Consider the following 17791-nt stretch of genomic DNA (forward strand, 5'->3'; position numbering starts at 1 on the left):
CGGCGGATCTGCCCCGGGAGGCGTAGCCCGGGCCGCCGGACGCTGCCGGCTCCGCCCCGGCTTAGCTGGGGCCGCCCCCCACTGCCTGCGACTCAGCAACCTTCCAGAGGCGCGGTTCCAAGCCCCGCTACCCAAGGACTCCCAGGGGTCTCCCGCCAGGGCTCAGTCAGCCAGGTGTACCCCTGGAAAGTCGAGGACAGACACTACTGGAGAGACAGAGAGGACTCCGACCTTGGAGAAGGAAATGGGCCTGTCAGCGCACCTGCCGCACTGACCTTGAATGATCCCGTACGGCAGAGGGTCTTGGTCAATCCTTCCTGTAAACTAGCAGTTTAGGGTGCCTGGGAAGTAAACGTTGGGTTCAAAGATTTGGCGAGTTAATGCCAAAGATTTGTTAGGGGAATGCACTCACTACGTAGGGAAAAAAATCCTTCATCTCCAGGAAGTTGTGTTGTCCCGGAAGAAGATCAAAAGAGGAAAAACATTCTGTAAACATTCAACTGTGAGAACATTCATACTTGAAATCTCTCTGAATTCTTTTAGTAGCTAAGTGTGCCTTAAATGAGAAGTGTTTCCCGAAAATAAGTGAGAAGATCAAGAATAGGAACTGGGATTCAAAAACTTTTAAAGCCTATTTGTGGTTCATTAATGTATTGAACTTGTAAAGAATTTCACAGTTAGCTAACGTGCAGACAAGAAATCATTTATGAAATAGGTTCTCCTGGGCTATGGCAACATGACTAAAGCCAGGAGATACTTAACAGCCTTCTAAAAGGGTTAGAATATTTAACAATCTGTTATTATGAGCTCCCTAAACAGGTAAAATGAAAAAGATAAGGGCTGTATAGGCCATGAAAAATTTCACAGAATTGTAAATTAATGATATAAATTAGTGATGGGGAAATGGGATGCGGCCAGGAGGGAGCAATTTATTTGGCTTTGATTTGTTCATTGCAACTTGATTGTTTCCAGTACCCAAAATAATTCAGTTACCTTCACTGAACCTGTTTTTTTAATCCGGAGAATAATAATTTCTACTTATAGAGTGTTTGGGTAACTAAAATAATGTATATGCTAGCCTCCTTCTGAATTTAAGTAATTCTCTTTTACTCTCTGGCTCTTGAAGCAGCAGAAAAGTAATAGAGAACATAAAAGGGTCTTACAAAATCATTCAAAGATTAATCAATATCAGCGGCTCATTTTTCTTATCAATGTACCTACTGTAGGAACATTTTAAGTAAATTAAAGGTTTTAGTTCTTTTGATCAACATTCAAAATTAAACTCATTGAGAGATTTTTGTGTTTTTACTTTATACATCACTTTTTAAATTTGTCACAATGAACATTTATTACTTTTTGAACAATAAAAAAGTTATTTTAAAAACTAAAAAGCTAATCGTAAAGGAGTAAATCACATGAAAAGATATATTACTAAAAGTAGGAAAGGCCAACATATTTTAAGATGTAATGGAAGACAAGTTTTAAAGAGAAACACATCTTAATAAATTTTGTGTAATATGCCATGGTTCCTTCTTTAGAAGAATGGTATTTAGAAACCAAGATCTGGGCACTGGGTATGGTCATTGCTCCTGGGGTGTCCTTGTGTGTAGGAGGCCCTTTCAGCTGAGAGAGACAGGTAATATATCTATGTATACCAACTCATATATATAGTTGTTTCTGTATCCATCTGTATTCACATTAAGCTAAAGATGAGTTCAGAGTATAACTCTTTTATGTGAACTCCCTGTGGGTCTTTAGGAGGAATTGAACCTCTTAATCAGCAAAGTTTATGGGATTTTTTTTTTGAATAAAGCAAAATTCTATCTGTGATAAGAAACACTGAATATCCTTAACCTCCTCAAATCAGCAACAGAAATCAGGCAGAGGACAGAATGGTTTATACTTACAAAGAATGCCAGAACTGAAAATCACAAGACATACACTCAATGAAACAAAAAAATTTAGGTTACATTTAATTAAGAAAAATATAGTTCTATGAGGATTGTTATCAAAAAATTGCAGGTGTTACCAAATTATTTATTAATAAAACCCTGTGACCCCAAACTCCTCAATTCTAATACTTATCATTCCACTAGTTATAGTCCTATTTTTAGCACTAATAATTCCTAACACTAACAAAGCCCAACCTCAGCACTAACTAATCTGATTTCCAACCAATTGATTTCTTTGTAGGGAGCATTGTACCTTAGGACCCGAGGTCAGAGTAAAATAAGGAAGAGCTCAAATAACAGGTGAAAAGTCATGATGGAAAGGACGTACAGATGTACGTGTGGAGGTCGAGCAAGTTGAACTCCTTGAAGGCTTACAAAGTGGTCAAGAGGGCAGATGAGTTTATGGTTCTAGACCCCAATTTGTACTGTTAGACATCACTGTAGTATTGGGCAAAAAATCCACTTGAAGCTTTCCTTACGGTTAATGTGTGTTTGTTAGACTCAGGGTATAGCAGCCAAATAGTATCCATAATAGGGAGATAAATTAGCCTGCTTCCTCCAAGGTAACTGGAGTCATTTGGGAATACCTTCCTAAGGAAAGGATTAATTTACAGACTATAAACCAACTGCAGGAACATAAAGTTGATGCTTACTCTTCCTCCTTTCCCATGGGAAAGCCAAAGACATGCTTTGTGCGAGATGGAATGATATACAGAGAGAAAGAAACCATCAACTAGGTTCCACTGAAATGGTTAAGATCAAAATTATCTTAATAGAATTTTATTATAATTCTCTTTCATGCAGTGATGCAGCTTTCTGGTCATATGTAGTTGGAAAGAAATATTTTTGGTTACCCTGACATCTATGAAAACACTCTACCCTGTTCATTCCCAAATAGCTTGTTTACAAGTAAATGTACCCGTAATAATAAGTGCAAAGTGGTCATGTGGAACACTGCGAGAATGTACTAAAATCAGTTCTTAAGCAAGGCAACTCATTTAAAAAGAAAATGTAAAAGAGAAATACGTTCTTTGTTGTATACCTTTTAACTTACCTGTATACAGACTTGTGTGACTGATGGGATATGGCTTTTAGGAGGTTGGGGGCAGGGAATGAGACCTAAACACAGATGAGGGCAATGTTCTTTCCTACCTATATGGTGGGGAAGATCTTATCCTAAGGTAGGCAGAATTCTAAGATGTCTTTTTAAGATTCCTCCTGATATACCACACCCTTATATAATCCTCTCCCCTTTAGTGTGGGTGGAACATGCGAATATGATGGGATATTATTTCTGTGAGTATGCTATATTATATGGCAAAGGTAAAGTAATTTTGCAGATGTAATTAAGGTCCCTAATCAGTTTACCCTGAGTTAATCAAAAGGAAGCTCATGCAGAATAGGCCCGACATAATCAGGTGAGCCCGTTAAAAGAGGGTTTATTGGTCAAAGATAGAAGAAATCAGAGATGCTTTCTTCTGCTGGCTTTTAAGAAGCAAGCCTCCATGAGTTCTTCAGCTGCAAGAAAATGAATTTTCTGAACAACCACATGAACTTGCAAGGGAACCCTGAGCCTCAGATAAGACTATAGCCATGACCACTGAATATAATGTTAACTGTGGGTTTTTCATAAATGCCCTTTATCGAGAAAATTCTATTTCTACTTTTTTGACGATTTTCATCATGGAAACATGTCAGATATTTTCAAATGCTTTTTCTGCATTAAATGAGATGATCATGTAGTGTTTTCCTCCTTCATTCTGGTAATGTGGTGTAGTACATTGATTGATTTTCATATGCCGAACTACTCTTGTATTTTGGGATAAATCCCACTTGGTCATGATATATAATCCTCTTACTATGCTGTTGAGTACGTTGACTAGTATTTTGCTGAGGATTTTTTTTTTCCATCTGCATTTATAAGGAACATTGGTCTCTCTAGTTTTCCTTTCTTGTGTTGGTTTTGTCTGACTTTGGTATCAAGGTAATGCTGGTATCAAAGAATGAGGAAGTGCTTCCTTCTCTTTTGCTTTTTGGAGGAGTTTGAAAAGCATTGGTGTTAATTCTTTAAATGTTTAGTTGAATTAACCAGGGAAAGTTTCTGGTCCTTGGCTTTTTTGGGGGAAAGGTTTTTAATTACTGATTCAACCTCTTCACTTGTTATAGATATGTTCAACAATTTCTATTTCTTCTTGAGTCAGTTTTGATAGTATTTGTTTTTCTAGGAATTTGTCCATTTCATTTAGGTTACCTAACTTGTTGGCATACAATTGTTTACAGTATTCTCTTATAATCCTTTTTATTTCTTTAAGGTCTGCAGTAATGACCCCACTTTCAATCCAATTTTGGTAATTTGCATCTTCTCTGTTTTTCTTAGTCTAACTAAAAGCTTTGTTGATTTCAAAGAATCAATTTTTGACTTCATTGATTCTATTGTTTTTATAGTCTATTTTACTTACCTAATTATGATTATTTCCTTCCATCTATGAGCCTTGGGTTTAACTTGCTTGTCTTTTTCTAGTTCCTTCAGGTATAAAGTTAGGTTATTGACCTGGGATCTTTTTTTTTTATGTAAGCATTTTCAGCTATAACTTTCTGAGCACTACTTTTATTTATTCCACGAATTTTGGTATGCAGTGTTTTCATTTTCATTCATCTTAAATTATTTTTGAATCTCTCTTTTGATGTCTTCTTTGACCCACAGTTGTTTATGTTGTTTAATTTCCACATATTTGTGAAATTTCCAAGTTTCTGTCTGTTTTCCACTCTAGTTTCATTCAATTGTGTCCAGATAAGATACTTCATATTATGTGATTTCAATCTATTTAAATTTATTGAGACTTGTTTTGTGGCTTAACATAAGGTCTATCCTGGAGGAATTTCCATGTGCAGTCGACAAGAATGTATATTCGGCTTTCGGATGGGGTATTCTACATATGTCTTTTAGATCTAGTTGACTTATAGTGTTGTTTAAGTCTTCTATTTTTTAATTGATCTTCTGTATGGTTCTATCTATTACTGAAATGGTGTATGGAAGTCTTCAACTATTATATAGAACTATTTACCCCTTCAATTCTGTCAGTTTTTGCTTCATATATTTTGGGGCTCTCTTGTTAGGTTGACTTATTTTTATAATTGTATCTTGATGGATTGTCCTTCTTATCAGTATATAATGTCTTTGTCTTTTGTAACAGTTTTTTTTTACTTAGAGTGTATTTTGTCTGCTATTAGTCTAGCTACCCCAGTTCTCTTTTGGTTTCTATTTGTATATTGTAGTGGGTTCAATAGCAACTACAAAAAGATATTTAAGTCTTAACCTCTGATACTTGTGAACACGACCTTTGCTGCAGATAAAATTAAGAGTCTTGAGATGAGATCATCTTGGTGTTAGGGTGGGCCTTAAATTCAGTGATAGATATGTTTATAAGAGAAAGGAAAGGGATCTTTGAGAGACACAGAGAAGAAAGCAATGTGAAGATGGAGGCAGAGATTGGAGTGATGCATCTACAAGCCATGGAACACCAAGGATGCCAGCAGCAACCAGAAGCTAGGAGAGAGTCGTGAGATAAATTCTTTCTTAGCTTCAAGAAGAAGCTAACGTAGCTGACATCTTTATCTCGGACTCTTAATCTCCAGAACTGCAAGAGAAAATTTCTATTGTTTTCACCTTCCCAGTTTGTGATAATTTGTCAAGAGGAACTAATACACATAGAATGTATTTTCCATCTTTTCACTTTCAACCTATTTGTGTCTTTGATATGAGAGTGAATCTCTTGTAGGTAGCATGTAGTTGGTCATGTTTTTCATTTATTTTTTATCCATTCAATCAATCTTTGTCTTGTTTTGAAAAACAGCTTTACTGAAGTATAACTTATATACCATATAAGTCACCTGTTTAAAGTGTACAATTCAATGGGTTTCAGCATATTACATTATATATTTTTCAAATTGTGGTAAAATATAACAAAATTTGTCACTTTCACAATTTTTCAGTGTAAAATTCAGTGACATTAATTACATTCACAGTATTGTACAACCATCACCACTTCTATTTCCCAAACTTTTTCATTGCCCCAAACAGAAACTCTCTTCCCAGCCACCTTGAGGGTCCCTGCTTAGCCACGCAGAAGGCTTTGAAACTGTAGGTCTGATTTCTCAACAGCTTGGCCTCTTAGATCAGACCTCACACTCAACCAGCATCACAAGAAATGGATAGCAGGTGATGGTCCTTGATAAGCATCTTTTCAGAGACTCACAGAAAGGGTCCCACATTTGTTATAGCGTTATCACTACTTTTGTGAAATTAAAACAGAAGGAGATCTTCCTATCTAGATGGTACAAAGATGAACACGCTGGTTTTCATTTCTGCTAACTGCCTTTTTTTCAGTTGTGGTATTTGACAAGATTTCACCTTGAAGCCTCACCATGAATTGATTTTAGATTACTGAATGCACTCCCCCCCCTTCCCAGTTAGTCCTAACTTTTAAAGAAGAAAAACCAAGAGACATATCTGGTGTAAATGTTGCAAGTACGAATTATGTTTGCAATCCCCTCCACCCCCCTTTTGAGTACACTGCACAAATAAAATGCTAAGGAGTTTGGAAAAAAACAATTTTTCTAACTTGTTGCTCATTTGTTATAACTCAATAAAACAAAGACTAAACATTTTTATAACCTTTAAAAAGGAAAAAAACTATTGAGTAATAACCCCTCATTGCCCCTCCACCAACCTGTCTGATAATCTCTAATCTACATGCTGTCTCTGAATTTGACTATTATACATACCTTATATGAGTGGAGTCATATAATTTTTATTCTTTTCTGTCTGACATGTTTCACATATTATAATGTCTTCAAGTTTCATCCATGTTTTAGCATCAGAAAGTTTATTTCTTTTTATGGCTAAATAATATTCCATTGTATGTATACACCACATTTTGTTTATTTATTCATTTGTTGATGAACACTTGGGTTGTTTTGTCCTTTTGGCTACTGTAAATAATGCTTCAGTGAACATTGTCATACAAATATCTATTTGAGTGCCTGCTTTCAATTTCTTTGGATATATACTAGGAGTAGACTTTACTGGATCATATTGTGCATCTTGTTTCTTTTTTTATTCTTGTGAAAAAACATACGTAACATAAAATTGATCATTTAAACCATTTTTTAGTGTACAGTGCAGTGTTATTAACTATGTTCAGATTGGTATGCAACCATCATCACCATTGATCTGCAGAACTTTTCATCTTCCCAATAGAATATTCCAGTGAAATATCATAAGTGTGGTAGGTCTTGCAGGTAGAGAATTAACAGAGAAAAGAAAGTTTACACTAGGAATTATAGTTGGACTCACTGCCAATTTGCATCTTTTTCTGTGATAGAATGCCTGACAACACTCAAAAGGGTTTATGGTAACATGAGGAATTGCTGGAATTTGTATGTTGAGTGTCTGATCATATGCCAACAGGAAGGGAAAGATTGCTCTGTAAAGTCTTCCTGGGGAAACAAAACAAACACATCTAAAATTTCACAAGAGTTTTGTTCATTGCTCAAGCTCTCACTGTTGGTGACTCTAACTTGGGAAGACAATGGAAAAAAAGTGCTATTTGTTGGTTGGGATCTGAGGTGTTGGTACAAATTTGTGGAGATGATGCAAATATGCTTCCCTCCTTTGTTTGTTTGTTTGTTTCTTTCTACTAACTTATTTGTTTTTTAAGTAGTTTAAGACTCATAAGTTGCAAAAACAGCATAGAGGTTCATTCCCACAGAGACTTTGTGCCCAGTTTCTTCTAAGATAATATTTTATATAACCATAGTACCTTGTAAAAAGTAGGAAACTAACATTGGCACAATATTATTAACTCAGGTACAGACTGTATTCAGATTTTTCCAGTTTTTACATGTACTCCTTTTTTGAGGGATGTACAGTTCTATAAAATGTTATCATATATGTACATTATATAAGTAACTATCACTATAATCAGGATTCAGAATTGTTCCATTACCACACACAAAGAAAACCCCAAACCTCTGTGTTACCTATTAATGGTCATGCCCATCTCCAAACTCTAACCCATGGCAACCACTGATCTGTTCTCTACCACTATAATTGTCTCTTCAAAATGTTATATACATGGAATTATATAATTCTTTGAGATAATGTTCTTGAGATTCATCCAAGTTGTTATGTGCATTAAATTTGTTCTTTTTTTTTCTTTTTATCAGAGTAGTGTTTCATTCCCTTGATCTTTCTTTGCCAACCACAACATTCCTTTTCCCCATGTCTGAGGAGATTGGCCTTACCTTGATTGAAGATCCTGTAGCAAATTCATCTGGAGTAGTTCCTTTTCTGCTCTAGGAGAAGATAGATTATAAACCCCTCAAATTGCAAGATTTTGCAAGTTTATATTGTTAGAGACCTGAGAATATGTGTGGGGATGGATCCTATAAACGCTGGAAAAAGAACGAAAAAGATCTTAATATTGGACTAGACTGAACTTGTTGACATGAGAGCACTTATAAGAGTTTTCAGATATAATGTGCAGCTCAAGTAGCAGGTTGGTTGACTGAAAACAGGACTTAATGGTGGCTTATCTTCAGTAGGTTGAGGCACCCAAACTTCCCTGGTATAATTTCAAGGATGGAACCCATAAGCTTCAGGAACAGGAAAACTCTCTCTCCATTTTCTTCACTAAGACATTGAGAAATGCATTGATGAGATCACTATCTTCTTTAAAAAGCTCATTGATTGTTGCCATTTGCAGGTCTGAGAAGATACAGAGGCCAGGTGTCAGAGACTAGGTGAATGCAGTTACTAAAACGGGTAGTAGGATCAGAGTGGCAGTCAGATCTTTGATGTGAAGTAATCACAGTGAACTAAATAGATGAGCACCTTACTTAAGTCATTTTTGATCTATACAACCAGAAAAGGTGTAACTCTGGTAGTCAAATGCCTTCTCCTTTTGAGGGAGAGAGGGTGAAGGTATCTTCAAGTGGAATAGTTACATCCTGTTAGGCAGGCGCATGATGTTATTTCTTTGTTACATGGAAATTTAAGTATGGTAGTATAGTACCCAACAGGGTAGACAATTCCTGTTATTTGTGGGAGACTAATGGGAGACCAACTAACGAAAAGCCATTTTTTTGTTTCATCCTTCCGATGGAATTTCCATCAGCTTCTGTGTTCCTACCTAGGCAGGGTGATTCAAGGAGCTACAGCAAAAGAGTGTGCCATGCACTCATAGAGCTCTGACTTTGGCGGTGGTAGTGCTATGGTAGGGGACTTTAGATTTCTGGTCCTCCGCAACTTCAGGGTGAGCCTGGGCCCCTGGCTTACTGCAAAACAGCAGCAGTTCCAATATCAGCAGCCTCAATGGCATAGTGATCATGAATCCTAGGTAACATCATTTTCACTTCCTCTTCTAGTCCTGGGAGATAGTGTTTTCCAGTAGTTATTAATCTCTTTGTTTCTGCAGCTCTTCTAACACTTTTGCAAACAATTCACTGTATTAAATTCCTTCTGTTTGAATATTTAGAGTGATCTATATTTTCTTAAGTGGATACTAAATGTTACACTTTTCCTCTTGGGCACCCAGCTAAGCTACATTTTTCCTCCCTTTCAGTTAGATGTAGCTGAGTGATAAATGCTAGCTATAACTCTGACTTACAAAGCTACTCTCCAAATAGTGTATATTTCTGTAGAATGTAAAGTAGCCACAAATTCATAGTAGTAGAATAGTAGGTGAACAGTAAAACTACTTCATTTCTTTGGCAAGGATTTATTTTATCTTACTTATGGATAGAATAAAAATTTTGCCAGTTCTGAATGATCTTAAGTATTTCTGAACAAATGGGCAGATAAGCAAACATATGTGTAAAATGTCTGGGTTCTAAACATGACAGATATGTGTATGACACAGTAGTCAAAATGTGGTATGTCTATTTTGGAGAATACTAATTTAAACATCTAGGGATGCAGAAGATGATCTACTTGAGTGAGGGAAGAAAGTATGGAAACATTTCTATATATTTTGTGTCTTATAATTTATACTTTGAGAATGTTTTATAATGTAACATGGTAGTACATATATAATTTATACATAAATAAGTACATGTATTGGAAATACATATTCAAAAACTTTGTACTGAAAGGTTGTATGTTCAAAAACATTTACAGACCATTGGAAAACTACATTAAGGCCCTCGAACTAACGTTAGCAACATAATAGTGTTATAAATTCACAATGTAGTTACTAAGAGGGTAAATGGATAAGAGAGTTCACTATAGAGAAACACACCCAGTATTAGATGGGTTATAGTTTTAACTCTATCTCTTTCTCTGTAATCCTGGACAAGTTAATCAGTTCTGGCCTCAGTTTTCTTCTTATCGTATGAGGATTGGGCTACTTTGAAGTTCTCATATTTGTGCTCAGTGTACTCCAGAGGTTTTAATGAGTTTCTGTAGAGCTCCTGTGAAGGTAAGGGGAAGAGAAGACAGAAGTAGGCTCCAGTCTTTCTATACTGCTTTATGTAAAGTACCTAGCTCTAGGCTAGATCACGTCTTAAGATCCTTTCCCATTTTAAGGGTAAATAAAATTTAAAGTTATTATAACTAATTTCTGATATTAAGAATAAAAGCCTATCTAAATATTACCCTATCTAAAAGCCTATCTTAAATATAAAATTCTAGGGTGAGATAAATCACAATTGAACATGCGAAAACCATTATTAATATACTGTATTTGATGTAGAATGCAAAGTTGCATATTAATAGTCTGACATCTCAGTTGGTCTTTACCGGACTGAATTTACTTTACAAAGTGAATGACAAGTATAATTTCTGCAGCGGCTATATTTTTTCTAAAATTTTAAATCAATTTATTAATTCTTGTGATCAATTTAACTAGTTAACAAGGAAAGAAGGAAACCAGAAAAGATCCCAGAGAGAGAACAATGTTAGAAGAGCAGGAATACTTAACAGTGTTCTTAAATGAATAGTTGCAGTTGAACGCTTTGGCAATAGCACACTAAAAATTTCCAGGATGAAAATGTTTGAAACAGACTAGAAATTTGGCCTATTTTGAGCAAATATTTTATCGGGTTAGTTTCTAAAATTAGTTCTATGTAGCCTCTATGTAGCTCCATATTAGTATTTTCCTGTTTTATTTACATGAAAAATTGAGAACATTTTATTTCACTACATAGTTCATTCGTTACATTTTACGCCCCCTTTCTTTCCGCTTGATTGATTATTCAATTCTTCTGGAGTATTTCCTCCTCCCTTGACTTTCCGGGAGAAGCAACAGCATGCTTACAATGCCTCCGTGTCGGGCTGTGAAACAGTGATTTTAAATTCCACACATCATAATGTCATTTAAATAACAGTAGCCAGAAACCACTCTTACAGTCATCTTATCATAGCTACCCAGTTTCAGCAGCCGGGATCGCATCCCTAGCTCACTTCCTCCAGCCCCACCTCCAGGCTGGCCCGACAAAAGTTCCTTGCCCCGCCCCTTTCCTCACAGCCAATGGGGCGTGCCGCACCACCGGTAGGCAACTCCAGGGAGCCGCCCCTCCGTCGCCCCAGACCAGCTGGGCATCTACTCCCCTTTCATGTGCCAAGCGCATGCGCGCTCGCAGTGGGCCCCAGAGAGACGCTTAGGGATCGATTCTTATTTCCTTTCTTTCTTGGGTCGCGCGACTCTCCGAAACCCTTCCCACCCTACTGTTGCTGAGGATCCCTTTCCTAGTCACTCAGAGAAGGTGCTGCTCGGGCCCTGGGTGCGTCAGTACCCGGATGTGGAGCCGCTCTCGCCCGGCGGGGACTCTGTGGCTGGGCGGAGCGCGGCGGCGTGCGTGGGGGCAGAGGGAAGGGGGCCCCTGGGCCGGGGCGCTCACCGGACGCCGGGAGGTACCACCGCTGCCCACGGGGGAGGAGGCGGCCCCGGCCCTCGCGCGCCCACCCCGGAGCGAGCGGCCAGGGGAGAAAACAGGCCGGCAGTTAAGCTTTCCCCCCGCGGCCGTCGCCGTCCCCCCCGGGCTAGCCTCCCTCGGCCCCCCGCGCTCCCCGCGCTCCCGGCCGGGGGAGAGCGTGGTTACCTGGCGGCCGTCGCTGTAGCCCGGCCGGGGAGTCCGGAGGAAGCGGAGGAGTCCCCGCCCGCGACCCTCCCCCTTCTGCCCGCTCGCCGCCGCCGCGGCCTCGGAGCCGCTGCCGTCCGGCCTCCAGTCTGAGCGGGGGGCGCGGCGGCGGCGGCGGCGGCGAGGGCTGGGCAGCGGCTGTGGGCTCGGAGGGGTTCGCGCCACCGCCCCCGTGAGTTATTCCCACGTTCCCCGGGGCTCGCTGCCGCCCCCGCCGGCGCCGAGAGTCCGGCCCGGGCCCAACTCCCTCACGGGCCCCCCGGCGGCGGCGGCGGCGGCGGCGGCGGAGCCCACCGCTCGGGCCCCGATGAGTAACTCCCGGAATAACCGGGTGATGGTGGAAGGGGTCGGCGCCCGGGTGGTGCGCGGCCCGGACTGGAAGTGGGGGAAGCAGGACGGCGGCGAGGGCCATGTGGGCACGGTCCGGAGCTTCGAGAGCCCCGAGGAGGTGGTGGTGGTGTGGGACAACGGCACCGCCGCTAACTACCGCTGCTCCGGGGCCTACGACCTGCGCATCCTGGACAGCGCGCCCACGGGTAAGCCGCGGCAACCGACCCGGGGGCCTGCGCGCGAAGGGGGAAGAGGCGAGGCTGGAGTGGGTGTCGGGGCGCTTGGGGGAAACCCTCGGTGGGACGCCTCTCTTGCAGCACCGAGCTAGAGTGAGCGGAAAGGGCAAGAACCAAAGGGAATTATATATTCAAGATCTGGTAAACAAAAACTTGCGGAAAAGACTCTCCGCTTCCTCCCAATTCCCAAGGGAAATGATGGCAGTACCATCACCAGGATGCTTTCAAGCCTGGAAGGCGCAAAGTCCTGGGAAGACAACAGGCAATTCCCCTCCTCCTCTAAGGAAGGGGTATGGAGAGACCGGTCTAATTAGCCATTGAAATTAATTAGCCACCAAGTGGTAACTGTCTGAAGGGAGGCTTGTCTTGCCATGTGGTGTTTTTAGTTGACTAGTAACAATTGCCGAGGGGCCCTTGTACCTCAGATTTGTTGAGATATCTGTGTTCCCCTTGCCCCATATATAAAGACTTGGAATTCAGTAGCTGATGTTACTAGGGACCCAGTGGAATGATTTTTCATCTAAATTGTTTACCAATAGAGCGAAAATAGTCTAAGCTGTTGAATTTATTTTTTGTGTACAATGCTTCTGCCAAGTGGAAGATAGGCATAGGGGATACCTGATATATATATTTTAAACATCTCATATTTAAGGCTATGTCAGAGACTTATTAGCACAGCAATGAGTCAGTGCCCTCTTGATTAACAGAATTTCAGGAATCTATTATTGACTCTAGAATTCTTATATAAAATGAAGGCCCGCTCTCACAAAATAAAGATATAATTTATTTTAATCAAATTTACTTTCACATAGATTTATCCTTAGTACTCTATTCAGTAGAAAATAGTTTGACAAAGCCTAGCAAATCCTGAAATGGGCACACAGTTATTGTTAGCAATGAAAGGGAAATGAATACAAGCCAACTCAGATTTTGAATAGGTAATTCATAAAATTGTGTTTTTTACTTGCCTTTTAAACATTGAAAAAGACCAAAAGATTCAACAGTACGAAGTGGGATGGCCATTGTTAGCAGTTTCTTGTGTGTTCTTACACAATACTCTATTCATTGCAAGCATATATGTTAACATTCTATAAATCTGCCACCCTTTTAAAGCACCAGTGGTAATAAACTATATTTTTTTACTGCACTTTTGCTTCTTAATAATACATAATGGTGACTATTTTATCTTAGTACCTTATTCTTTCATAGCTATGTAGTACTCCAGAGACTGGATGCAGTATTTTATTTAACCATTGCTTTTTTGATGGGCATTTGTATTGTTTCAGGTCTTCTTATTTACAGTGTTGCAGTGAGTAAATCCTTGTACCCTGTCCTTGCATATAAGCGTTGAGTACCTTTGAAGTGGAATTGCATCAAAGGGTACACATACCTAACATTTTGATAGATGTTGACTAATAGCTCCTCCTAAGACATTTTACCAGTTCACACCCCTAACAACACTGTATGGGGCATCTGCCTGTACCTGTATACTCTTAAAATATTATGCTAGCTCAAGCTAAAGTTTGACCATAACCCAGTAATTCAGAGAGATCTTGGGATCAGTAATTCTAGGTTTATGGGGAAATTTAAGTATGTTTCCAGGGTAAAGGTAAGGTGAAACAAGTCCTGTATTACAGCAGCTTTTTAAGGAATATTAATATTGCCTATGTTTTGTAGTATGGAGTATATCTGTCATATAAATAGTTTTATTATCTTATATAAAGCAGATGTTTTTCAGAGGTAACTGTTTTAAAATCTTAGTTTAATTTACAAGATAATTTTATACATTAATTTGTTGCGTGTAGCAATTCATCTTGGTCATCTGATTCTTTTAGCAATGATTTTAAAAGCATGTTTAGAGGCAGGGTAGCTAGCCTTCTTATGAAATGTTGGAACAGATCATAATCTCTTGGCTCTGATTTTGCCCCAGGACTATAATACTACTTTCAGTGTTTTTGTTTTCTTTTTTAGAAACAGTATTTAATAATTGATGTTTACTGGCATTTTATTACATTCTCAAGATTTACTAAATATTTATGATATACAGTACTTGATATTTGTTTACATAATAGTTAAGATGATAAAATTGAACTTTTCATTCTGAAATAATTTCAGGCTTACAAAAAATTACAGAACTGGTAAAAAGAATTCCCTTTGGCCTTTCAGCCATTTTCTTCAAATGTTAACATTTTTAACAAAGTACAATTATTGAAACCAGAAAAATGACATTAATACAATACTCTTTTTTTTTTTTTTAATACAGTGCAGTTAACTGATCTACAGACCTTATTCAGATTTCACCAGTTCCCTCTAATTTCCTTTTTCTTGTCCAGGATCCAATCTAGGATCACACATTGCATTTAGTTGTCATTCAGTCTCTTCCAGTCTGGACCAATTCCTCAGTCTTTGTCTTTCATGACCTTGACACTGTGCAGTAATTTTATAGACTATCCCTCAACTGTCTAATGTTTTGTCATGATTAAATTCAGATTATGCATTTTGGACAAGAATACCACAGATGTGATGTTTTGCACTAAGAAGTGCATCATATCAGGAGGTAGAGGCTACTCATATGTCTCATTAATGAGAGTGTTAACTTGGCTAATTCACCAGCATTTTTACCTATCATTCCTTTGCACCATCAGTGCAGTGCCAACATGAAAAACACAAATATAACACAATTTTATAACTATTGTTATAAAAATAGTTTTGACCTCATGAGGCCCCTGAAAGGGTCTTGGAGACTACCCTAGGGGTTTAAGAACCACACTTTGAAAATTACTGCCCTAGGTAGAATCTCTCATTGAACATCAAGAGGCTTGTATAGGAGTGTTCATAGCAGTGTTGTATATAAAAGCAAAAAATGAGAAAAAACTTAAAGGTGCATCAACAGGAGTTCTGTACAGAAGAGAAAATTAATGTTAAGCAAGTAAAGCAAGAAAATAATTTGGAAAAGAACACCTACTGTGTTAAAGTGCAAAACAATACTGTTTATTGTTTAGGGCAGGGTTGCTCAGATTTGGCACAATTGCTGTTTTGGACTGATTAGTTAATTCTTTGTTTTATAGGGAGCTGTCTGGTGCATTACAGGCCAGCATCCCTGGCCTCTCTCTACCCACTAGTTGTAGTCATGATAATCCAAAATATTTCCAGACATTACCAAGTATCCCTTGGGGAGTAAAATTGCCCCCGATAGCCTTTGGTTAAAGGATATGATTGGAACTCATTGGTTTAGGGATATATACATGTGTTACGAAAAAAGTTACCAAAAAAGTAGTAATAAATGCTAAATTCCAGGGAGTGGATACTTTTATGTTGAAGGAAGTGGAATGCAATTGATGGTAGTACCCCAGGCACTATAACTATTTTGGAAATGTTTTATGTCTTAAACTAGGTTGTGGGTATATAGATGTGTGTGATATTTTTATGCCTTTTTGTGTGCTTGACATATTTTCTAGTTAATTTTAAAAAGTCTTACAGTATTACCAGAAGGATAAACTGAGATTGTCTGACTACTCATTCTTTGTTCCTTATTTATACTCACTTTATATGAAGAGAAAATTTATCGCAGTATGTTTGGGAATTAAGAAATGGGTAACCTTTAATGGATAACCTCTATGAAATGCAACTGAGAATTAAGGATTCTGGGGTGGTTGGGTTATTGTGAAACTTCCTAATTGCATGTTGGAGAGTTTGTCAGAGTTGATGTGGGGTCTAATATTTTGCCGTATAAGCTTTATTTTTTTCCCTTAGGTGACACATAAGTTTGAATTTATGGTTTAGCATAGTCAACCTTGAAAAGAGGAGCATTTGGTATTTATTTTGAATAATATAACTTCTACTTTATATCTAGGTATATTTGGCTGATTTGTAGTGAGCAAGGAGATGGTGCAGGTATATGTTATTGTTGAATTAGGTAGGAGTTAATTTTGGGGAGTCTGTAATTGAGTAGATATAGTTGACCTATTATTATTTAGATTCTGATTGTATAGGATTTGAGGAGAAATGTGTTTTTACTTAATACTTGTTTTGTGGACACTTGACTATAGTACTGTATAGTACCCAGAGAAAGTGGAGGAAATGAATTTGGGTTTCCTAATAAGAGTTCTTTATAAAACAAAAAAAAAGTTCTTTCTACCCTCCTGGATATGGATAACAAAAAGTTTGGGGTATAGATGATTAGGTTTATTCAAAATTAGCTTCCAGCTTTGTTGGTTCAGGCTGTTTTGTGGGGCAGTTCTTTGTACTTTTCTTTCACCTCTAGCCAAGGGTGCTTCCTGGGTGCTTCTAACAAACTCCTCAGATGTTAGTATTCAATTAAAGATCTGAAAGTGCTTACTCAGGATAAAAAATAAAATAGATTAATAACCTTCAGCTTTTTCCTTCTCAGGCCCCTATTTTTCTTTTGACTTATTTCTAGAACTATAGGATAAAAGAATATTGTTAGGAAACAGAGCCTTACGAAAACACAGGACTTGTGGAAACAGTGGGGAAGAGAATGCCAGACTTGCTAAGGATGAAATATTGTGAGGTGTTTCTTACTAATGGCATCTGTAAGGAAAACTTGATTTTCCTATATAGATCCTATCTTTTTTAAAGACATGCAAAATGTCTTTCCCTTTTTATCTCCATCTGTTAAAACAATTTTAAATGATGAAAGTCCACCTGGTTTTATTGCTCACTGAAGATTGCAGCTTGATTGTGTTGTAGCCGCCAGCCTCTGAAAGACATACGGACCACCAGAACTCAGTGAGTTACAGGGAACACACTCTTTATTCAGCCAGCTGGGTCTGCCAGGGGTACGCAGACCCCAAATTAAGCAGCCCGGAAATGTAGAGGTCCAGGGTTTTTAAGCCCCACATCCCATTCTTCATTCTGTCTAAACACAAAGGTCTATTTTTCTATTCACTACCTGTCAACCCACAGGTTGGGTGTGCAAGCGGTGGTACAGAAGCAGAAAGCTTATTGTTAGAATGTTATGTTCCTATGGGTGACAGCCTATGTTCCCATGGACATAGCCAAGCAGTAATTTTCCAGTAAGAATCATTTTTTTTCAGTCGCCACATTCCCCACTGGCCTTAGCAGACAATCAAATCTTTGATTCTTTATGCAGAATTCACTCATAGCCTCTAT

The 17791-nt window shown here is 38.6% G+C and overlaps 1 protein-coding gene across 1 annotated transcript in view; it reads left to right on the plus strand.

Annotated features, from left to right (window-relative positions):
- Positions 1-12372: 12372 nt before the first annotated feature.
- The window catches only part of MIB1 (mindbomb E3 ubiquitin protein ligase 1), a 117756-nt gene continuing 112337 nt past the window's right edge, over positions 12373-17791 (plus strand). The window contains exon 1 of the mRNA XM_016162983.2: positions 12373-12628. Within this exon, the coding sequence (XP_016018469.1) occupies positions 12400-12628 (229 nt within the window). The 5' untranslated portion in view covers positions 12373-12399. The remainder of the gene's footprint in view (positions 12629-17791) is intronic.

The sequence above is a fragment of the Rousettus aegyptiacus genome, unplaced genomic scaffold, assembly GCF_014176215.1.
Source record: "Rousettus aegyptiacus isolate mRouAeg1 unplaced genomic scaffold, mRouAeg1.p scaffold_m13_p_12, whole genome shotgun sequence".
In the NCBI taxonomy this organism is placed as follows: domain Eukaryota; kingdom Metazoa; phylum Chordata; class Mammalia; order Chiroptera; family Pteropodidae; genus Rousettus; species Rousettus aegyptiacus.